At 40.2% G+C, this 24663-nt stretch overlaps 1 protein-coding gene across 1 annotated transcript in view; it reads left to right on the forward strand.

Moving 5' to 3' along the window:
* LOC132874353 (acid-sensing ion channel 1-like) overlaps positions 1 to 24663 on the forward strand; it is a 177264-nt gene that overhangs the window by 121113 nt on the left and 31488 nt on the right. Inside the window, exon 2 of the mRNA XM_060910472.1 lies at positions 10128 to 10323. Coding sequence (XP_060766455.1) covers positions 10128 to 10323 — 196 coding nt within the window. The remainder of the gene's footprint in view (positions 1 to 10127; positions 10324 to 24663) is intronic.

Genomic DNA, 24663 nt, shown 5'->3' on the forward strand with positions numbered 1-24663 from the left:
TCGGACTCACCAATGCACCAGCTGTTTTTCAGGCCCTAATCAACAACGTCTTGAGGGACATGATTAACCTGTACGTTTTTGTCTACCTCAATGACATCCTTATCTTTTCCAAGACCGTGCAGGAGCACCGCCACCATGTCCGCCAGGTTCTCCAGAGGCTGCTACAGAACAATCTGTTCGCCAAGGCCCAGAAATGCAAATTTCATGTTCCCGAGGTCTCCTTTCTGGGTTTTATCGTACAGACAGGCCAACTCCAAATGGACCCAGCCAAGACCCTGGCCGTCCGGGACTGGCCCACTCCCAAGTCCGTCAAAGAGGTTCAGCGGTTCTTAGGATTTGCTAACTTCTACCGCAAGTTTATCAGGAACTTTAGTTCTGTAGCAGCACTCATGTCGGACCTCACCAAAGGGACAGGTAGATCTTATGTCTGGTCTCCTCAGGCGGAAAAGGCGTTCAAAGACCTCAAGGATCGCTTCTGCACGGCACCCATTCTGGTCCTCCCGGACACCTCCCAACCATTCATCGTGGAGGTGGACGCCTCAGACAGTGGTGTCGGCGCAGTGCTCTCTCAACGTTCGGAAGGAAAGCTGCACCCCTGCGCTTACTTCTCCCACCGCCTGAGTCCTGCGGAGTCCCGGTACAATGTGGGGGATCGAGAACTGCTAGCGGTCAAATTGGCCCTTGAGGAGTGGAGACACTGGCTGGAGGGAGTGCAACATCCATTCCTGGTTTGGACTGACCACAAGAACCTGGAGTACCTCCAGCAAGCCAAAAGACTGAACCCACGACAGGCTAGGTGGGCCCTTTTTTTCAGTCGGTTTGACTTCACCCTCTCGTACCGCCCTGGCTCCAAGAACACCAAACCTGACGCACTGTCCAGGCTGTTCTCTGCCACTAACAGGGAGAGTGAAGTCGGGCCTATCATCCCTGTGTCCCGGATTGTGGCCCCTGTCCGCTGGGGTATTGAGGAGGCCGTTCGACGAGCCCAACGCCAGGACCCCGGTCCTGGGACGGGGCCACCGGGCCTCTTGTACATCCCACATCAAGCCCGGGCCAAGGTTCTCCAGTGCGGTCACTCTTCCCCTCTCACCGCCCACCCGGGAGCTCGGAGGACCCTGGACTTCCTGAAAAGACGCTTCTGGTGGCCTAACATGGAGAAGGAAGTAAGGTCATTTGTCCTGTCCTGTGAGGTCTGCACCAGAACCAAGAACCCACGACAGCGTCCCCAGGGTCTCCTGCATCCTCTGACCATTCCCCGGCGTCCCTGGTCCCACGTGGCAGTTGACTTCATCACGGGTCTCCCTGAGTCTCAAGGTAACACTGTCATTTTGGTTTTAGTCGACAGATTCTCGAAGGCCTGCCGCTTCATACCACTGTGCAAACTCCCTTCTGCTCTTGAAACAGCGAAACTTATTTTTAATCATGTCTTCCGAGTCTTTGGTCTCCCACAGGACATCGTCTCAGACCGAGGGCCCCAGTTCTCCTCCTGAGTGTGGCACGGGTTCTGCAAGGTCATCGGAGCCACTGCCAGCCTCTCCTCTGGGTTTCACCCACAGTCCAGCGGCCAGACGGAGAGGCTCAACCAGGACCTGGAAACCACCCTGCGAGGCCTGGCTATGGATAACCCGACATCGTGGAGCACCTGGCTGCCATGGGCAGAGTACGCCCACAACACCCTGCAGTCATCGGCCACCAAGCTGTCGCCATTCCAGTGCCAATTCGGGTTCCAGCCACCTCTGTTCCCGGACCAGGAGGAGGATGCGGGGGTGCCCTCGGTCAACCAATATGTGAGACGGTGTCGCAAGACCTGGAGCAAGGTCAGGAAGACCCTCATCCAGACCTCCAGAACCAACCAGACTCAGGCCAACCGCCATAGAAGACCTGCCCACGCTTTCCGCCCTGGGCAGCGGGTTTGGCTGTCCACAAAGGACCTTCCGCTGCGGGTGGAGAACTGCAAGCTGGCTCCTCGCTACATTGGTCCCTTCAAGGTGGTGCGCAGGGTGAACCCTGTCTCCTACCGGCTACATTTGCCCTGGACTCTGAGGATCAACCCCACATTCCATGTTTCCCTGTTGCGGCCCGTACTGACGTCCACGTATGCCCCTGCCCCTAGGAACCCCCCACCCCCCCGCATCTTCCAGGGTCAGACTGTGTTCACCGTGCATCGCCTGCTTGACTCCCGCCGGGTCCGCGGCGGGCTGCAATATCTTGTGGACTGGGAGGGCTATGGTCCTGAGGAGCGCTGCTGGGTTCCCGCTCGGGACGTTTTAGATAAAGAACTGTGTCGGGACTTCCATTCGGCCCATCCGGATCGCCCTGGGAACGTCAGGAGACGCTCCTGGGGGGGGGTCCTGTTAGGATTGGGACTGTTTTGGCCTCTAGAGGCCGCTGTTATTTCATTTTCTTGTCATGTTTGTTTTGGCCTCTAGAGGCCGCCACTGTTTCTGTGTTTTATGTTTGTTGTTTTCCATGTGTCTTGTGCCCCGCCTAGTCCTCATTAGTGTCACCTGTGGCCTATTTTAGTTTGTGTATTTATACCCCTGAGTTCAGTCCTCTTGTCACGGAGTCTTTGTGCTGTTATGTTTAGCTCCAGTTTCCTCTGTACCGTGTTCCTTGTCTTTTTGGTTGTGCACTTTGCTTTGCTTTTTGGACCTAGTATTTACTGTGTTTTTGGATCTTCTGAGCGTTGGTATTTTTGCCTTTTCTGGTTTTTTGGCTTTTATTTTGTACTTTGGATATTTCTTATTTTTTCCCTTCATCTTCTGAGCTTTTTGGATTTTTGTAAATATTGTAAATAAACCTTTTGATACTTTTTCTACTTCCGCCTCATGCCTCTGCATTTGAGTTATCCCCCTGGTGGCCTAGTGGGGGTTTGCTGGATTATCACACCAGCGAACCAGGTTCAAATCCCAGCAAAACCCTAACACAAAATGGGCTCAGGAATATTTCCAGAGAACATTACCTGTAAACACAATTCACTGTGCCATCCGCTGTTGCCAGCTAAAACTCTATAGTTCAAAGAAGAAGCTGTATCTAAACATGATCCAGAAGCACAGATGTCTTCTCTGGGCCAAGGCTCATTTAAAATGGACTGTGGCAAAGTGGAAAACTGTTCTGTGGTCAGACGAATCAAAATTTGAAGTTCTTTATGGAAATCAGGGACGCCGTGTCATTCGGACTAAAGAGGAGAAGGATGACCCAAGTTGTTATCAGCGCTCAGTTCAGAAGCCTGCATCTCTGATGGTATGGGGTTGCATTAGTGCGTGTGGCATGGGCAGCTTACACATCTGGAAAGACACCATCAATGCTGAAAGGTATATCCAGGTTCTAGAGCAACATATGCTCCCATCCAGATGGCGTCTCTTTCAGGGAAGACCTTGCATTTTCTAACATGACAAAGCCAAACCACATACTACATCAATTACAGCATCATGGCTGCGTAGAAGAAGGGTCCGGGTACTGAACTGGCCAGCCTGCAGTCCAGATCTTTCACCCATAGAAAACATTTGGCGCATCATAAAATGGAAGATATGACAAAAAAGACCTAAGACAGTTGAGCAACTAGAATCCTGCATTAGACAAAAATGGGTTAACATTCCTATCCCTAAACTTGAGCAACTCGTCTCCTCAGTCCCCAGACGTTTACAGACTGTTGTAAAGAGAAAAGGGGATGTCTCACAGTGGTAAACATGGCCTTGTCCCAACTTTTTTTGAAATGTGTTGTCATGAAATTTAAAATCACCTAATTTTTCTCTTTAAATGATACATTTTCTCAGTTTAAACATTTGATATGCCATCTATGTTCTATTCTGAATAAAATATGGAATTTTGAAACTTCCACATCATTGCATTCCATTTTTATTTACAATTTGTACTTTGTCCCAACTTTTTTGGAATCGGGGTTGTATTTAAAACTGTATGGATGTGCCAGAAGCCAACATAAAACCATGCATGCAGGGCATTCTCAGTCAAAAGGGATTAATGATCCAAAGTGGAGTCTGGTCCATTCACACGAAAACTTATTGCCATGTTTGTGTTCAGCAAACAAGCAAGTTATTAAAACCAAGAAGTACACTCAAAAGAAGTGGATATAGAAACCACTCAATGGGATAAATCCTTACACATTAACAAAGAGCCCTGTGATGACCTGGCGACTTGTCCAGGGTGTACCCTGCCTTTCGCCCGTAGTCAGCTGGGATAGGCTCCAGCTTGCCTGCGACCCTGTAGAAGGATAATGCAGCTAGAGATAATGAGATGAATGAGATGAGACATTAACAAAGAAGGATTTTTCCTGTAAGTTGGAAAATTATCTATCCGTTGAGTTCCCCGACATCTCAAACTACCTGGTGCTGCAGACATCATTCTACATGGACAAATGGATGAAAACCTGGAAGAGCATGGAGGTGTACATTTTATGTGGATGGGTTAAAGATCTGGGGATCAGGACACTACAAGATAAACAGCGGTAGTCGGATCTAAGTGCAGGAAGAGTGTTTATTAGCAGGCATGGTATTTACAAAAAAGAAAGCAAAACAGAAAGCAGAATCATAATAGAGCAGAATATTTAAACAGTTATAAACATGGCTTGAAATACAACCCCGATTCCACAAAAGTTGGGACAAAGTACAAATTGTAAATAAAAACGGAATGCAATGATGTGGAAGTTTCAAAATTCCATATTTTATTCAGAATAGAACATAGATGACATATCAAATGTTTAAACTGAGAAAATGTTTCATTTAAAGAGAAAAATTATGTGATTTTAAATTTCATGACAACACCACATCTCAAAAAAGTTGGGACAAGGCCATGTTTACCACTGTGAGACATCCCCTTTTCTCTTTACAACAGTCTGTAAATGTCTGGGGACTGAGGAGACAAGTTGCTCAAGTTTAGGGATAGGAATGTTAACCCATTCTTGTCTAATGTAGGATTCTAGTTGCTCAACTGTCTTAGGTCTTTTTTGTCGTATCTTCCATTTTATGATGCACCAAATGTTTTCTATGGGTGAAAGATCTGGACTGCAGGCTGGCCAGTTCAGTACCCAGACCCTTCTTCTACTCAGCCATGATGCTGTAATTGATGCAGTATGTGGTTTGGCATTGTCATGTTGGAAAATGCAAGGTCTTCCCTGAAAGAGACGTCGTCTGGATGGGAGCATATGTTGCTCTAGAACCTGGATATACCTTTCAGCATTGATGGTGTCTTTCCAGATGTGTAAACTGCCCATGCCACATGCACTAATGCAACCCCATACCATCAGAGATGCAGGCTTCTGAACTGAGCGCTGATAACAACTTGGGTCATCCTTCTCCTCTTTAGTCCGAATGACACGGCGTCCCTGATTTCCATAAAGAACTTCAAATTTTGATTCGTCTCACCACAGAACAGTTTTCCACTTTGCCACAGTCCATTTTAAATGAGCCTTGGCCCAGAGTAGACATCTGCGCTTCTGGGTCATGTTTAGATACGGCTTCTTCTTTGAACTATAGAGTTTTAGCTGGCAATGGCGGATGGCACGGTGAATTGTGTTCACAGATAATGTTCTCTGGGAATATTGCTGAGCCCATTTTGTGATTTCCAAAGCAGAAGCATGCCTGTATGTGATACAATGCTGTCTAAGGGCCCGAAGATCACGGGCACTCAGTATGGTTTTCCGGCCTTGACCCTTACGCACAGAGATTCTTCCAGATTCTCTGAATCTTTTGATGATATTATGCACTGTAGATGATGATATGTTCAAACTCTTTGCAATTTTACACTGTCGAACTCCTTTCTGATATTGCTCCACTATTTGTCGGCGCAGAATTAGGGGGATTGGTGATCCTCTTCCCATCTTTACTTCTGAGAGCCACTGCCACTCCAAGATGCTCTTTTTATACCCAGTCATGTTAATGACCTATTGCCAATTGACCTAATGAGTTGCAATTTGGTCCTCCAGCTGTTCCTTTTTTGTACCTTTAACTTTTCCAGCCTCTTATTGCCCCTGTCCCAACTTTTTTGAGATGTGTTGCTGTCATAAAATTTCAAATGAGCCAATATTTGGCATGAAATTTCAAAATGTCTCACTTTCGACATTTGATATGTTGTCTATGTTCTATTGTGAATACAATATCAGTTTTTGAGATTTGTAAATTATTGCATTCTGTTTTTATTTACAATTTGTACTTTGTCCCAACTTTTTTGGAATCGGGGTTGTAAACGTAACAGTGATAATGATAATGCTTCGCAAAGCATCTGTGAAAACAGTGTCCGTATCTGCATGTACTGGTTGCGCTCAAATCAATATCAGGTGTTTCCCATAACAACTGGGTCCCAAGCGCGCACAACGCGCTCCGTGAGCGCGCGCGACCGCTCAAGCTATGCCACACTCAAGTGCGCAAAGGTGCGACAGTCAAATGTTCCCCTGCTGTGTGACCACAGCTTTTAGCTCACATGTATATCGCCAAGTAGCACCACCAAAATGCCTCACTTTCATCGATAACCCATGGCAAAGCATCGCGAGCTGTAATGAGGCAGATATAATGTTGGATACAATCCAGCAATTGTACCCTACTATGAGTAAAAATTAGCTTCAACTTGAAAAAAAAAAAATCGTGGCCCAGTGGTTGAGAAACACTGGCTTAAGTGATATATATATATATATTACTTCTTACACTGAAAAAAATTAAACATTGGCTCAAATAAAAAAAAAATTGAGTTAATCGATCACACCTAATATTGTAGTGTTATACAATATAAATAATTCATTTGAGTTGACCTGAAATATTTAACTTCATGTAAACCAATTTCTGACGGTTGAACCAAAGCAATTATTTCAGATTTTCCTAAATTAAAATAAATACATTATTTGCATTAAGTAATAAAACCAATCTTCTTTGTTAAACCTGAATATTTTAAATTCATTTAAACAACTTTTGAATATGGGAGCAAAGTATTTTTTTTATTCACTGGAATGAAAACAAATACATTAAATGAACAACAGCTTTGTTTCACTTTTTTCAGTGTACAGACCCCATTTCCCAGAAAGTACATTTTGTAAAATGCAATAAAAACAAGAATCTGTGATTTGATAATTCTGTCATGGACAAAAGTACAAAGAAAAGATATCGAATGTTTTCACTGATTAACTTAAATGCATTTTGTAAATACAAGCATTTAGAATTTGATGCCTGTAACGCAAAAAAAAGTTGTGACAGAGACATGTTTACCACTTTCCTTAGATCATTTTCCTTACATCCACTGCATCAGTTTTCCTTTTAATTACACTGTTTAATAATTTGGGAACTAAGGATATTAACTGTTTCAGCTTTGCAATTGGTATTTTAGCCCAGTCTTGCTTGATACAAGGTTTCAGCTGCTCAGCAGTCCATGGTTACTGTTTTGTCTGAGGCTCTTCATGATGTGACATACAATTTTCAATAGGAGACAGATCTGGACTGGCAACAGGCCAGTCAAGCACACGCATTCTGTGTCTGTGAAGCCATGCTGTAGTAGCCCGTACAGAATGAGGCCTGGCATTGTCCTGCTGAAATAAGCATGGACGAAAGAAAGAAAGAAAGAAAGAAAGAAAGAAAGAAAGAAAGAAAGCACAACTTTATTCATCACACACTTGTGAAATTTCCTCTCTGCATTTAACCTATCTGAAGGAGTGAACACACACATGCATACACGTGAGTAGTGAGCACACATGCATACATAGTAGTGAGCACACACACATACCCAGAGGAGTGGGCAGCCATACTAACAGTGCCCAGGGAGCAGTTGGGAGTTAGGTGCCTCGCTCAAGGGCACCTCAGCCCAAGGCCGTCCCATATTAACCTAACTGCATGGCTTTGGACTGTGGGGGAAACCGGAGCACCCGGAGGAAACCCACGCAGACATGGGGAGAACATGCAAACTCCACACAGAAAGGCCCTTGCCGGCCGCTGGGTTCGAACCCAGAATCTTCTTGCTGTGAGGCAACCGTGCTAACCACTACACCGTTTGGTGTACACTTGTTGCATACTGAATGACAATAAAGGTTGTCTAAGTCTAAGAAGGGAAGAGACGTCGCCTTGATGTCAACATGTCTCTTTATATGCCTCCGCGTCAATGGTACCTTCACACATATGCAAGTCACCCATTCCATGGGCACTGATTCACCACCATACCATAACAGATGCTGGCTTTTGCACCTTTCTCTGACTTTGGAACGGAGAACTCGATGTCCATTTTTTCCTGAAAATAAGCTGAAACATAGACTGGTTTGGCCATAGCACATATTACCACTGTCTTTTGGTCCATCTAAGATGAGCTCAGGCCCAAAGAACTTAGCATAGAATACACAAATAGCTTTCTCTTTGCATAATAGTTTCAGGTTGCATTTCTTGATGCAGTGGTGGACTGTGTTAAGTGACAATGGTTTTCCTAAGTACTCCCAGGCTAATGTGGCTATATTCATCACAGTAGCATAACGGTTTCTCATGCAATGCCATCTGAGAGCTCTAAGGTCTCATTCAACCTTGCCCTACACAAATTCTCATCTTGCCCTACACAAATTGAGATTTCTCCAGATTCCCAGAATCTTTTCACAATTCTCGTAATTCTTTGCAGTATTTGCATTAAGATATGTTCTTTTTGAACTGATTTGACAATTCTCTCACAAAGTTTGGAACAAAGTTGTGAGCCATGACCAATCTTTGCTTGCAAAGACTGAGCCTTTGGCGGATGCTCTTTTTATACCCAATCACAATACCCTCATTTGTTACCAATTCACCTGCTTATGCGGAAGGTTTCAAAACAGTACAACTTGAATAAACTATAAACTTTTCCCTTTTTTATCAGTTAAATAAAGGTTCAAGAGAATTTACAAACTGCAGATATTTTTAAAATTACATTTAAAAAAAATTCCAATTTTTCTGGAAATCCATCCATCCATTATCTGTAACCACTTATCCTGCACAGGGTCATGGGCAAGCTGGAGTCTATCCCAGCTGACTATGGGTGAGAGGTGTGGTACACTCTGGACAAGTTGCCAAATCATCACAGGGCTGACACATCGAGACAAACAACAATTCACACTCAGTCAATTTAGAGCCACCAATTAACCTAACTGCATGTCTTTGGACTGTGGGGGAAACCGGAGGAAACCTCTGCAGACACGGGGAGAACTAAACTCCATACAGAAAGGCCCCCGTCGGCCACTGGGCTCAAACCCAGAACCTTCTTGCTGTGAGGTGACAGAGCTAACCACTATACCACCATGCTGCCCCTTTTCTGGAAATGGGGTTTGTGATATTTTGTTGAAAATGTAATGTAGGAGGTTACATTTTTACTGTGCAATTGACACATTTGTTTAAATTCAAGGCAAAAATAGCAAACACTTTATTGTACAGCTTTAGTTTTATCCTAGGTTCAAGTGATTTGATTTTGATGTTGAAAAAATATGGCTTGACAGAGTTATGCACTCTAATGAGTGCCCTTCTAGTTAGAATAAATTTGTGTTTACATTTACATTTGATTGTGCCAAGTGGGTGGAGCTTAAGCCTAACTTTCAAATAGCATGGCTTTTGGAGAAAAAGATGGAAACATTTTGCTTCTGTTAAGTGTTGATATTTTTAATTATTAAGAGAAAACATGTTATAGATGGGGTGGCATGGTGGTGCAGTGGTTAGCACTGTTGCCTCATAGCAAGAAGGTCCCGGGTGCTCTGGTTTCCTCCCACAGTCCAGAGACACGTGGATAATGTCAACACGCTACTCTAAATTGCCCACAGGTGTGAATGTGAGTGTGAAATGGTTGTTTGTCTATGTGTTAGCCCTGTGATAGATTGGTGTCCTGCTCAGGTCACCACCGAAGTCAGCTGGGATTGGTTCCAGTGGCTGTATAAGCAGTATAGATAATGGATAGATGGATGTTTAGATGAAATTCATCCAAAAAAATCTGAAAAAATGATTGACAAGAGCCAAATGATATTACATGTCTGTCATTTCTACTTGTCTTAACTAGTGTCAACAAAGTTCTTGGACTATAACCAGATACTGCAGCACAAACCCACTTTTTTTACATTTCACACCGCATTCAGAACTACATTACACTATACATTATATTAGCACTAAGCAGTAATTTGCTTCTTCTGTCTTCAGATATGAGATTCGGGACACTCACCTGGTAGAGGAGAGTGTTCTGGAGACCCTGAAAGTCAAGGCTGACTTCCTGACCTTCAAACCTAGACCATTCAACATGCGCGAGTTCTACGATCGAACAGGCCACGACATTAAGGACATGCTGCTCTCCTGCTACTACCGTGGGGACAAGTGCAGCCCTGAGGACTTTAAAGTGGTGAGTCGAAATGTTTCGTAACACCTCTTGCTCTCGCTCTGTCTCTGCTTGTGTGCATCTAAGATATCTGAGGAGACTATTTCACCTACAAGAATCTTATTGATCAGTTGTCTATTTAATGCAATCAGGAAGATGCACTTAGAGTTGGCTTCCTAGTGGTCTGTGGGTTGGGTGTCGGCTTGTGACATTATTACCTGATTATCTCATGATAATTGTCCAACTATCCACCATGATTTATGCTATATTTATTAGTGTTGTAGACTGCTACTGACCAAGACTAAAGTGTATCGCGACTGAGACAAAACCAAGACTTTGAGGGATTGAGATCAAGTCAAGACCAAGACCAAGGCAGGACAAGACCGAGTGAAGACCAGGTCCTGACCATGTGTGTGAAGAGAGGTGGGGAGGGGTGACAGCCATTAACAGGAATAAAATTTTCAAATTAACAATGAGTCGCATTCAAAGCAGGAAATTTTACATCCAGTCACAGTAACGATGTTAACAAATCAATCGGACAATGCATGGGCAATTTAGTGAAATCCCCACAGTTGTGGTCTTGACTAGTCTTGAAATAAAATCCCGAATCCTCTATGTCTGTGACCAAGACAAGACCAAGTAAAATGTGATTTATTCCAAGACAAGACCGAGACCTTCAAAAAGTGGTCTTGAGTTGTACAACACTAATAGTTGTAGTACTTGAGACTACAACTATTAGTGTTGTAGTCTCAAGTACTACAACACTAATATTTATTATCATATATGCTTTAACTGTACCTGCAGTGACTGAATTCTTGGCTGCTTCTAGAATAGTATGCTTTCAGAAAACTCAAAGAAAATTAAAACTTGTGCACCAAATTCTAGTTTTTTTTAAATTAAAGATGTATGCTGTACATTCTGCCACAGATAAAGAACAGTTTAAAGAAATAACTGAAAGCCCAAATATTGCCATGACATTCATATCCAAGATGACATTCATGTCACTGTATGTAAACTTCTGACCACATATGGTAGAGTGGGGAAAAGTTCTGCAGATGAACTTTCTTCAAGTGTAAACTGGAACCTGTGGAAAACAAGTACATATTTTCATCACGTTTTTAGTTGAACAGCATGACTCTTTAATTAGTCGCCCATCACTGCTGTTTGTGTTCACTTTCTTGGGTTTTTTGAGGGATTGTTTTTTATGTCTGTCAATCAAGACAGAACTAGAAGCAGTCTTGTTTAATTTACATCTATGAAGAATTAAAACTCCAGTGTCATAGCTGAACTTTATTTGGTTTCTGGAGTACACACTTGAGAGCTGAGGGAATAACTGACATTAGATAAGTTTATAGAGGGAGATGGGGAATTAAAATTCAAGCATTTCAACTTTGCTGTGTTTGAAAGTTAAAAAGCCCATGAACCTTTAAAATTCATGGTTTAAAAAAAACAAACAAACAAACAAAAAAAAAAACCTTAATCTTTATTATATGGTGTCACAGCAGGTATAGAATATACCACAAAGTCATGAGTGTAGGTATAATGCAGCAATGAGTATATATAGACATTACACACTGATCAGCTCTGATGTAACGAGTTGATCAACTCTGATATACCTTTGTAACGAGTTCTGCACTTGGAATCAAAATAAACAGTGATCTATTTATGCAAGTGTGAAAGACAATTCCAGCAATCGCTGCATTATTAAAAAGGTAAAAACGTGTCATGGTAATGTTTATGGTGTGAAATAAAAATGCAACAGAGACCATACCCAGCATTCACACTAGCAACAACCTCAGTACTGTGAGTGAATCAAGTAGCCTTTTTATTTGCAATTTTGGCCAAAGATTACATTGAGCTCAAAGCATAATTCAGATTTCCGACAGTGATGCAAAAGTGAATTACACTCCTCAACTGTAGGGGAGCTCAGTTGCAAAAAATACCAATTGTTGCATACCTGGGCTTTAAAAGTGTTTTAACCCATCCCAGGGAACAGTATCTCTTTTTCACAAAGTATTTTTATTTTACGAGTAACAAGGTTGAAAGTAACAGAGATTTTGTTTGTTTGTTTCTTTGTTTTTACCACACAATACAAAATGTATCTAACTAGTGTCTAATGCAGACCTGGGCTTTTTACGGCCCGCGGGCCACATCCGGCCCTTTGGTTCATTCTGACCGGCCCGCGTAAGGTTAATTAGAAATTACAAAATAAACGTATTTTCTAATTTTACCTCATGCATGGACTGAATGTGCATTGCTTTTATTTTGAAGTTGTGTTCAACAAAAACGCAATGCGCGCGACATGAACATGACATGAAATCCCACGAAACCTAATCCCGCGATAACTACTTCTGTAATTTGTCCAGACCAACCACAAACTTGTACGTCATCCTTCAAACGGTCCAGCCAATCACATAGTGTGACGTCACCAGCAGGCGCCGGAGCCCGAGCCGATCTGTAGATCTGATACCTACATCGAATCGACACGGCATCATTATTATACGATGTATCTTGCTTGATATGTGGAGTAGAAAGACAATATTGTGATGTCTTTATTGTGTTTTGGGATGAATGTGACTGAAAAAAAAATGGTACAAACGTTCACATTTTGTTAACCATTGTTTTGGGAAATTTGATTAAATAAATGAATTTTTTTGTAAGGCAACCTCGTTTTTTCCATACTCTTACCAGTCTTAGCAGCTTATAAAAACAATGTTATTTACTGCTTTATATAAAGAAATACAATTAATATTATGCAGAATTTAGTTCAGCCTTTTGGTCCGGCCCTCCACAAAATTTTCTGCTTCTCATGTGGCCCCATGGAAAAAATAATTGCCCACCCCTGGTCTAATGGAATGAGGAAGTTAAGGTCATTGTGATGATTTACTTCAAATAATTTTACAAGTAATCATTTACTTTCACTCTGCAATTTGATGAAAAGAGTTGTACGTTCAGAGTGACCAAACTAATCTGTCAATATGTTTACTAATCTGGGATGTGGCTACATATATGTATATGCCTACTGAATATACAGTTTTATACTGATTATACAGAGGTTTGATTATACATGGACTAATATTTACATGTATTAATAATTTGTTATTTTTGGATCCGGATCATCATCAAACTTTACATTTTTCCTTCCAGTGTCAATAGAAAACCACTCACCAACTTAAAGTGAAATCTGACCAGTACTTACCCAATTATAGTTTTCTGGATCCAGAATCCAGAAGAAGATACAAATCACTTTCAAAAGTTAATCAGTTCTAAGCTGGGTTAGGACAAAGCTCCATCCCAAATTTCATGAAAATCCATCCACTACTTTTTGAGTTATAGATCACAAAAAAAAAATTGATCTGGCACAACATGCCTACAACTTTAAAGGTGAAAATTGTTGTTTTATTGTGACACAAACAATAATTAAAATGAAAAAAAAAAACAGAAATCATGAGTGTGCATAGGTATTCACTCCTCCAAAGTCAATACTTTGTAGAGACACTTTTTGCTGCAATTACAGCTGCAAGTCTCTTGGAATATGTTAGCACATCTAGCCATGGGGATTTTTGCCCATTCCTCAAGGCAAAACTGCTTCAACTCCTTCAAGTTAGATGGATTACATTGGTGTACAGCAATCTTCAAGTTATGCCACAGATTCTCAATTGGATTGAAGTCTGGGCTTTGATTAGACCATTTCAAGGTATTTAAATGTTTCCCTTTAAACCACTCCAGTGTAGCTTTAGCAGTATGTTTAGGGTCATTGTCCTGCTGGAACGTGAACCTTTTTTCCCAATCTCATACCTCTGGCTGACTCAAACAGGTTTTCCTCCAGCATTGCCCTGTATTTAATGCCATCCATCTTTTCTTCAGTCCTAACCAGCTTTCCTGTCTTTGCAGATGAAAAAATATCCCCACAGCATGATGCTGCAACCACCATGCTTCACTGTAGGAATGGTGTTCTCAGGGTGTTGGATTGGCACCACACATGACATTTCCCATGACGGCCAAAAAGTTAAATTTTTGTCTCATTTGACCAGAGAATCTTCTTCCATGTGTTTGGGGAGTCTGCCACATGCTGTTGGGCAAACTGCAAACGTGTTTTCTTAAGCAATGACTTTTTTTCTAGCCACTCTAACATAAAGCCCCACTTTGTGGAGTGTATGGCTTAAAGTGGTCCTATGGACAGATACTCTCATCTCCACTGTGGATCTTTGCAGCTCCTTCAATGTTATCTTTGGTGTCTTTGTTGCATCTCTGATTAATGCCCTCCTCACCTGGTCTGTGAGTTTTGGTGGGCGGCCTTCTCTTTTCAGGTTTGTAGTGGTGCCATATTCTTTCCATTTTGCTATAATGGATTTAATGGTGCTCCCTGGGATATTCAAAGTTTGGGATATTTTTTTTATAACCCAACCCTGATCTATACTCCTTCACAACTTTGTCTCTGACATGTTTGGAGTGCTCCTTGGTTCTCATGTTGCTTGCTTAGTAGTGTTGCAGAGTCAGGATCCTTCCAGAACAGGTTGATTTATACAGACATCATATGACAGATCATGTGACACTTTGATTGCACACAAGTGGATCTTAATCAACTGATTATGTGACTGATGAAGTGAATTGGTTGGACCAGCTCTTATTTAGGGGTTTCATACGAAAGGGGGTGAATACCTATGCACACTCCAGATTTCTGTTTTTTCATCTTAATTGTTGTTTGTGTCACAATAAAACAACAGTTTGCATCTTTAAAGTGGTAGGCATGTTGTGTAAATCAAATTATGCTAACCCTCCAAAAATCCATTTTAATTCCATCTTGTAAAGCAACAATACAGGACCAATACCTAGGGGGATGAATACTTTTGCAAGACACTGTACATACGTGGATCATGGATCCACATACCTACCCGGATTTTCATCAAAATCTAATCAATTGTTCCTTGGTCTGTGGCTCACCTTTCCTCACAATTTCATCAAAATCTGTTCACTACTGTTTGAGTTACATTGACAAACAAACAGAGGTGAAAACATAACCTCCTCCAATACAGTTGGTGGAGGTAATCAGCAAAACATCTAAGGCTATGTTCAGACTGTTAGTTTTTTTGCATATCTGATGTGAATCCGATATTCCTGACTGACTGTCGATATTATACATTGCAAATGATCTGATCCCATCCGTGTATCCATGTGATAATCCTCATTTTCAGTCTTATTCACATTGGTTGCTATAGTAATGACATTGCACCTGAAAGCAGAAGCAACTGACAAACAAACCAAAATGGAGGGTAATGAAATGGGCTTGCTTATTTATCACATAGAGCCACATGTGGAGCCTGCGGTGCAGGTTTTATAAAAATAATGAGACAGTGTCAGAGACAGAGCAGGCCTGCACGTGTGATGCAAATGTGAACTTTATGTAGTGTCAGAACTCATAGACAAAAAAAAAAAAAAGAAAAACAATCCAAAATCTGATCAGAGCAGTCAGACCTAAACGGATTTGCTAATAGTATGTGATTTCAAACCATATGCCAATTTCATGTGATTTTTGCTTGGTCAGATTTACTAAATATGATCGGATTACAATCAGATACCCACATAAATCAGATTGGGACTGACAGTGTGAACATAGCCTAAACTACAGGTGAAACATTTGCAGTCTGATCAATGCACAGTCTGATCTTTTTTTATTTTATTTGTTTTTTTTTTTCATTTTCAATCAAAGAAGAAGATGCCATGGAACAATGGAATTGAAGTAAATTTCACCAGAGTCACATTTATTATAAATATTAAAGATACTGTTATTTACACTCATAGATAAAGGTTTTAGAGCCCTAGATATGCAACAAATGGTGCATTTTTAAAGACACCATTACAGTGGTCCATGCTCATCAAAAATAAATGCCCACCTACTATCTTGTGGAGTTTTTTTTTTTTTTTGTCAGTTTTTATTTCACATATATGTTTTAACACATGCATGTTTAAAACCTTTTTTAAATACACTCTTTGACAGTAAAAGAAGGGTACTAAACTAACTTCCTTGTTGCTGGGATGTTACCTTCAAGGTACTTCAAGCATGTATCTATTACATTACAGACATTTAGCAGACACTCTTATCCAGAGTGAGGTACAACATACCCACAGCAGCCTGGGGAACAGTTGGGAGTTAGGCGCCTTGCTCAAGGGCACTTCAGCCATTCCTGCTGGTTTGTGATCATTTGGTGCCAAGTGTTCATTTGGTCCCAAAGCTGCATCTCTAACTTTTAGACCATGATTTCCCCTTTTTCATTCAGAAACATAATGCATGTACCTGCATGTAGATACTTTAAAAGCTTTCATTAGCTCCCAAAGGTAGTTTGAAGTACAACAGTGTTCCTTATGTAGTATAATCATACTAAATGTGCACTGTACTCACATTTCCAGGCAAAGGAAGCAAAATAAACAGACAAAAGATGTTCCCTTGAGGCTGCCATCCCTTTCGAAACATGTGGTTTAATACTTTTTTAGATCCTAAAATTTAGTTACTCAAATCATTCCACAGTGTGATTAAAATAAACTCCATGTTACATTTGGATTGTATTTTTGGGGTTATTTTTCTCAGCAGTCCTCTTCCCAGTATTGTGTGTGCTGTGTTAATTTGCTCTACTTTCACACCTACTTCATTTATTTTAGTACTGAAAGGTCAGGTGTAGTCACATTATTATAGAAATAACACCACACACTCCTGTCTCTTCTTACTCTCTCTCTCTGTATCTCTCTCTGCCCTTTTATTGTCCTTGTGTGGGCATAAAGCTCACCATATCATGCCTCCCCATTGATGTGTGCTGTGTGAGTGTGTGTGGAAATTGCACGTGTGTTATACTGATGTTTCTGCAGGTTTGTGCTGATGGCAGACAGGAGGCTAACAGCTCAGCAGAGATCACTAATAATGTGTAAAAAGTCGCTCCATGCTTCAAATAAAAACACACACAGCTTTTATTTCTGTATACATGTAAAGGATATGCTGAACATTACATGTCATTTCATAGACATGTATGTTGCATTTTTGCAGAAAAAATGATAGCTGCACAGTTGACTTGTACTAACCATGATCACATATTTTTGGGCCCTTTTAAATAAGTCAATGTGATCAACTTCTACGTATAATGTGGAACCTAGTAGGGCTGTAACGATATGCGTATCGAAATCGCGATACGCAGAGCCACGATCCGTATCGTGATACGAGAAGGCAGAATCGCGGTATACCCTTTCAAACTTCTCCTCAGCCCCAAAACAGAGGCGCTTCCAAACTTCAATTTATGAATACTTTACTTTTTATTTAAATTACATTTTAAACTTACTTAAATTACTTTTTTTTTAATCTCTATTAGTAAGTCGTTTTTTCGCCGACCTGCGACAATCTTCTGCGAGTCACGCAACGTCCACACTCGCCACTGGCAGAGCATTCATTTCTTTTAAGCGGTCGCCATTCTGGTTGCGACGCGGGGAGCGAATCTGTAAACAAGCAGCTCATTGGCTGGCTAGGTGCGCCACAAGCCAATCACAATCACTTGACCGGAAAGGCATGCAGTGTTGCCAGATTGGGCAGGTTTAGGTGCTTTTTGGCTGGTTTTGAACATATTTTGGGGTGGAAAACGTTAGGAATATCTGGCAACACTGAAGGCATGTCTGCTTGGGCGGAAGCCTTCTGCGGCAGTTACATTTTGACACGCGAGCAATGTTTCACCATAAAAATTCCGTAATTTCCATCTGTTTTCCGCGATCACAGAAAATCATTGGCCCTATGAGAGTGAGACAGTGAGAGAGGCCCCCCCCCCCCCAAAAAAAAAATCCTAACGGATTTACACGATTTGGAAAAATGACTTTTTCAGAACCGAAAAAAACAGAGCTTCCGGCTCAACAGTATTAATTTTGAGAAATAAAACAATCTTTGGATATACATTTGTTCATTTTTGCATACATATTACTCATTCTCTGCAGTAGTCTGAATTATTTGTTATTAAATAGTTAATGTAAGTAAGTAAATGTTAATAAGTCAAATTTACGACTTTAAAAAAACATTTAAAAAAATCGTGGGCGCATCGAATCGTGGGTCAAAAATCGCGATACGAATCGAATCGTGAGTTGGGTGTATCGTTACAGCCCTAGAACCTAGTTTAGATTGGCAAAATGTTAGGACCAATTTAATTAATCAGCCCTGATTTATGTGTTGAAACAACCTGAGAGTATATTGTGGTGGCATGTTAATATTTAACTGTATATTTAATTATTGATCATTGTGTTTGTATTTAGTGCTTAAATGATTTATTTAACCAAAACATTGTAATTTTGAATAATGAAGGTTTACATGAGCTCTCTGGCCAAGCTTTCACTGGTGTGACTCTGATGGGGTTATGTCTGAATCACTAGTTTTTGGTTTGTTTGGGTTTTTTTTTTTGTTTATTTGTTTATTTTGTTTATTTCTTATTCTGCTGGTAGCTTGTATGCTGTTAAAGTCACGCAGGTCTCTGTAGGTCTAGTTCAGTTAGCTTTGAATAAAAACAGCAGGTAGAAATGTCCTTCAAAGGGTTACTTTTTACTTTGAGTACATTTAAGAGCCTGTATTTTTCGATCTTTAAAGAGAAAAGAAGTTCAATCAGTACTTTTACTTTTATCAGAGTCTTTTTTTTATTACACAAGTATCTGTACTTCTACTTAAGTAAAGAAAAGAATGTGTGTAATTTTGTGACCTCTGCCCACTGTAGAGTACCAGTCAAAAGTTTGGACACATCTTCAAATTCAATGTTTTTCTTTATTTTTATTAATTAAAAGTCACTCTCTGTCTTAAACTAATGATGGATGTTGTTTCTCTTTACTTAGTTACCGTAAGCGGTTCTTGACATACGTAATATGGATTGCTACAGTTTAGGGCTATTTACTGTATTTTTATTATTTACTATTTACTGTTTGATCTCGCACATTAAGAAGGCAAGAAATTGCACTAATTAACTTTTGACGAGGCACACCTGTTCATTGAAAAGCATTCCAGGTGACGACCTAATGAAGCTGGTTAAGATAATGCCAGTGGTGTGTAAAGCGTCATCAAGGTAAACACTGGGTACTCTGAAGAATCTAAAATAGGACACTTTTATTAACACTTTTTTGTTTACTACATAATTCCATATATGTTCCATGTGTTATTTCATAGTTTTGATGTTTTCAGTATTATTCTTCAATGTAGTAAGTCGTCAAAATACAGAAAAACCTATGAATGAGTAGGTGGGTCCAAACTTTTGACTGGTACTGTATGTAAAATGTATTATTTGAGTCAACAAGCATGTCAGTTTTCTCCCAATATGTTTAAAATGGCAGCTTTGTGCTGCATTGTATTGTGCTTGGTTTTGTCAGAGTTTCCATACCTGCATGTTCCTGATTCTGTCCTAGTTGTCTGACATCAGAGTATGCTAATTAATCGACTAGTAAAATAAAACAAAACGTTATACCATCAGACAGATTGTATGTCGGATGATGTGTGTAGTGCAGCAGGTGGTGGGATCCAGAACGATTAGTGCGTGCTATAATTACACTGTTGATGTGTGTGTGTGTGTGTAATACAGAAAGGCATAAGGGCATCTATGTCAGCGTTTCATGGTGTATCTGCGTGTTCTTTCCACGTCATATGCAGTGGTTGGTTTCAGTGGAGGAGCTTTGATCAGTAAGCAACAAATGGAGTAAAAAAATGTGATACAGAAGCTGAGAAAATGCATAGAGCGTAAAAGTGACCAAGTAGATAATATCTTGTAAATCATGAATACAAAATTAAGGATATGTAGTTTTAGGCTCATTGGTTCCTGACTTTCTGTGTTAAGTACTAAATGAAGTAAAATAGCATTTGTGTACTGTATTTCTGCTCATCAGCCAATTACTAATGCACACCATGTATGAAAATAATCTGTTGGAGGCATGATACACGAGGGTTCATTAGTAAGAAGGAAAGGAAAGTGAGTTATAAATGTAACCTCATTACATCTACCTCTTTATATACCTACTCATAGCTCATGCTGTCACTCATGTTCACATTTAATCAGTTTGAAGGCTGTTGATCCAGAGTGATATACTGTTAAGACAGGATGAAATGCAAGTATTGAGCTGAAGTTTGAGGGCATTGCTGAGGAACCTGGCAGTACAGAGATCCTTCAGCACTGAGGCAGCACAGCCCACATAGTGTGCATGGTTGCTGCTTGCTTCCAACTCAGGTTTGTGCAGTCTTTGATCAATCGAAGATGGAAAGAACCTTGTTGCCTATTAATGCTTCACAGTGAGAAACACTGCCAGTGTGTGGGAGCATTAGGGTGGGTGATGGATGCTAGTGAGACCTGGAGATGGATATGTGATTGAGTGTGTGGGTGTGTTATGACAGATTGCATTATAGCCTAAAACTATGATCCACATACATCCATACGCAAAATATCTCTCTCTCTCTCTCTCTCTCTCTCTCTCTCACACCCCCCCCCCAAATGTACAGTTTTGACAAGTCAACTTTCTACTCTATTTTTCCTCAGATTTTTTCCAGATAAAATTAAAAAGGAGGTCCTTTATCCATCTTTTAATACCGTTGTGTGTTTTTAGTAAGTCATATTGAAAAACTGATTCCTGCCAGGTTTAGAAAAGTTTCATTAATACCAATTTTCTTCATACTCACATGCACAAGTTGAAAAATGCTAATCATTCATAAATTACTGAGCATATTCATGACTCAGCAGATTTACATTTAGTGATACTCACAAAATTCCATTAAAAGGCAAAGATCAGAGAGCCGGTAATGACAACATGACAAGTGAATAATGAAGTGCTGCCACGGACACACACTAACTCTTTCTCCTTTTATCCTTATTGAATATTTAGTCATGACTGTCATAATTTAGGGGATTCTTTCTTTTTTTAAGTTATTAGCATAAAATGACTGGGTTTCACGGAATTGTCATTAAATGTACAGTAGCAGTCAAAACTTTGGACACACCTACTCATTCATAGGCTTTTCAGTATTTTGACTATTTTCTACCTTGTAGAACAATACTGAAGAAATCAAGACTATGAAATACATATGGAACATACACTCGCCTGCCACTTTAATAGGAACTTGTTCTTGATTCTAAGATTCCTGTTCTTGGCTGCAAGAGTGGAACCCAATGTGGTCTTCTGCTTTTGCATGCTGAGGTGCTTTTCTGCTCACCACGGTTGTAAAGAGTTGCTATGAGTTACTATAACCTTCCTGGTACCGTAGCTTGAACCAATCTGGCCTGAGTTTCCCCAAAGCATCGCAGCACAAAGATCATCATTAAATGGTGGTGCGAGCAGCACAATGAATGCTCTCTCTCCTAGTTAAGATGCTCTTAGGGTTAAGAGGCTTTTGGGAAACCCACCCCTGGCCATTTTCCTCTGACCTCTCTTACCAACAAGATGTTTCCACCCACAGAACTATCGCTCACTCAATGTTTTTTTGTTTTTTGCACCATTCTGTGTAAACTCTAGAGACTGTTGTGTGTGAAAACCCCAGGAGATCAGCAGTTTCTGAAATACTCAAACCAGTTCATCTGGCACCAACACCCATGACACATTGAAAGTCACAGAGATCACAATTTTTCCCATTCTGATGTTTGAAGAGAACATCAACTGAAGCTCTTGATTTATATCTGCATGATTTTATGCATTGTGCTGCTGTCAAGGGATTGGCTGATTAGATAACTGCATACAACAGCAAGTGTATGGGTGTTCCTAATAACGTGGCCGGTGAGGGTATATAGAATTATCTGGTAAACAGGCAAGTGTTTAAAAAAAACCCCAATGTGTTTCATATTTTAGATTCTTCAGATTAGCCAGCGTTTACCTTGATGACGCTTTGCACACTATTGGCATTATCTTAACCAGCTTCATGAGGTAGTCACCTGGAATGCTTTTCAGTTACCATGTGTGCCTCGTCAAAAGTTAATTAGTGCAATTTCTTGCCTTCTTAATGTGCAAGATCAAACAGTAAATAGTAAATAATAAAAATACAGTAAATAGCCCTAATACACAACTGTAGCAATCCATATTATGTCAAGAACCACTCAACTAAGTAAATAGAAGATAGCTTGATAGATAGATAACTTTACTGTCATTCATCTGTACATTCAGAATGCACATTTGAATGAAATTTCGTTCCACTGGCTTACGTCAATATAACTGCTGCATATAACTATTGCACATAGTCTGATAAACAAAATATCAAATTTTACGATTAGATGCTTAAACAAACAAACAAACAAACAAACAAACAAACAAACCCAACTTGAATAAAATATACTATGATTTTATATATATATATATATATATATATAAGATTCTTGTCCAAATATACAGGGTGTTTCAAAAAAAATTTATATCATTTCACAATCTAATAACTTTGCCAGTTCTCGTTCAATTGACCTCAAATTTTATCAGCATGTGTGAAAACAGGTCAAAATTTTATTTTTAATGTTTTTTGTTTTTATCTTTTTAGGTACGTATAGAAATGCCATTCACTGAAAAAGAAAAGGCGTTTTTTGTGTTAGAGTACGCTCAAACACGGTTGAACAAGACTGTGCAGCATGTATTTATGAGATAATTCTCTAAAAATGCACCAACTGCAATGCAGATTTGGACATGGCACAAAATGTTCAAAGAGGAAGGCTGCCTATGTGTGTCTGTGTCTCAGGCAGCGCGCATATTGAAAATTTGTGAAATCATTCATGGAATCCACATACCTTTGAATTTCTCCTTCAGATTTTGAGGAATAAATCTTATATTGCTCAACGTTAAGCCTGTTCAGTTTCATTTGCCTAGATTATGTAGTTTCTGGGATATTTACATCTCAAATAATGTCAAAATTTTTGAAACACCCTGTATATGGTAGGGGATTATTTAGAGTTCAGGAGTCTTATTTCTTGGGTGAAAAAGCTGTTACAGAACCTGGTTGTTCTGCTCTGGACACTGCAGAACCTCTTGGCAGAGGGCAGCAGGGAGAACAGTCTGTGATGCGGATGGGTGGGGTCTTCCGTAATGTTCAGACAGCGTTCTGAACATTGTTGTTTTTAATTTTTTATTAATTAAAAATCACTTCATGTCTTAAAGTAATGATGGATGTCGTTTCAGACATTGCAATGTTCAAACATTGCAGTCGAACGCTAGTCAGATAGCGTTCGACTGCAATGTCTAAACATTGCAATGTCTGAAACGACATCCATCATTACTTTAATACATAAAGTGAATTTTAATTAATAAAAAATTCAAAACAACATTGAATTGGAAGGCGTTTTCAAACATTTGACTGTCTTCTTGTAAAAATAACTTATACAGGAGCTCTCAAGAAGTTCCACAGGAGACTGTTCTTCCAGACTAGCTAGAGTATCATGAATGTGACACTTAAAAGCTCTTGCACCCAATTTACAGATAAATTTGTTTATTTGAAAAATGAGGCTCAGTGAATTTAGTCCATGTTTTGTCCAGGTCCGTGTTCCTTGCTGCTTTTTCAGTTTAAAAAAAATTGACAAAATCTTGTGTTTTCTTTTCCCATCCAATTTCATTTTGCCTGATCAGAGCATTTTTAGACAATTGGATGGCATGGAGCTGAGCCTCTCTTCAATGGTCTCTCTTTAGATGTTTCAGTCTGACTGATGTGATTGCTTTGGCAGACAATTAATTTTACCGGGTTCAGCATCTCTCAAAGATCAAAGCATAACAAATCTCTTGAGACTGTTTGATTCAGCTTTTCTTCCAAGACAAAATCACTGGGTTTTTCTAATGTCGAAAAGAGGTACAGTTCCAGATATATTGTCTCCCTTTATGTTTGGTGAAGTTCTCACAGCGTGTTTTCTCAAAATGCCAGGTTGCAAGCATATAAAAGTATTTTACAAGTTACAGACTACAAGTTTCCACTTGCGTTTTCTTGCAGAGCTACTTTCCATACATGTGCCTTGAGCTACACAGTTGATCTACTCAGTTTTTATTTATTCGGAATTATATCAACTAAAACAAAGAACATGTCTTACATAACATGCACATTCATAAAAGTAGATCTGAGTGGGCAGGTTGACATTTGAACAGCTCTTCATCTGATTACTAAAACTGTAATCAGATCAACCGAAACTCAGATAACCACTCTTTACAAATGCGCTGAGCAGAAAAGCTTAGCAAAACACACAGCATGTCAATCCTTGTGGCAAATGAGCTACAGTAGCACTTCCATCAGGCAAGAAGAAGAATCTGAGGCTTCAGTGGGCACAAGTTCACTGAAACAGGACAGTTGAAAATTGTAAAAAACATTTCCCGGTCTGATGGATATCAATGTCTGCAACAACAGAATCCATTCAATTTACAGTGTGA

Source organism: Neoarius graeffei, chromosome 26 (genome assembly GCF_027579695.1).
Source record: "Neoarius graeffei isolate fNeoGra1 chromosome 26, fNeoGra1.pri, whole genome shotgun sequence".
NCBI classification, from domain to species: Eukaryota; Metazoa; Chordata; class Actinopteri; order Siluriformes; family Ariidae; genus Neoarius; species Neoarius graeffei.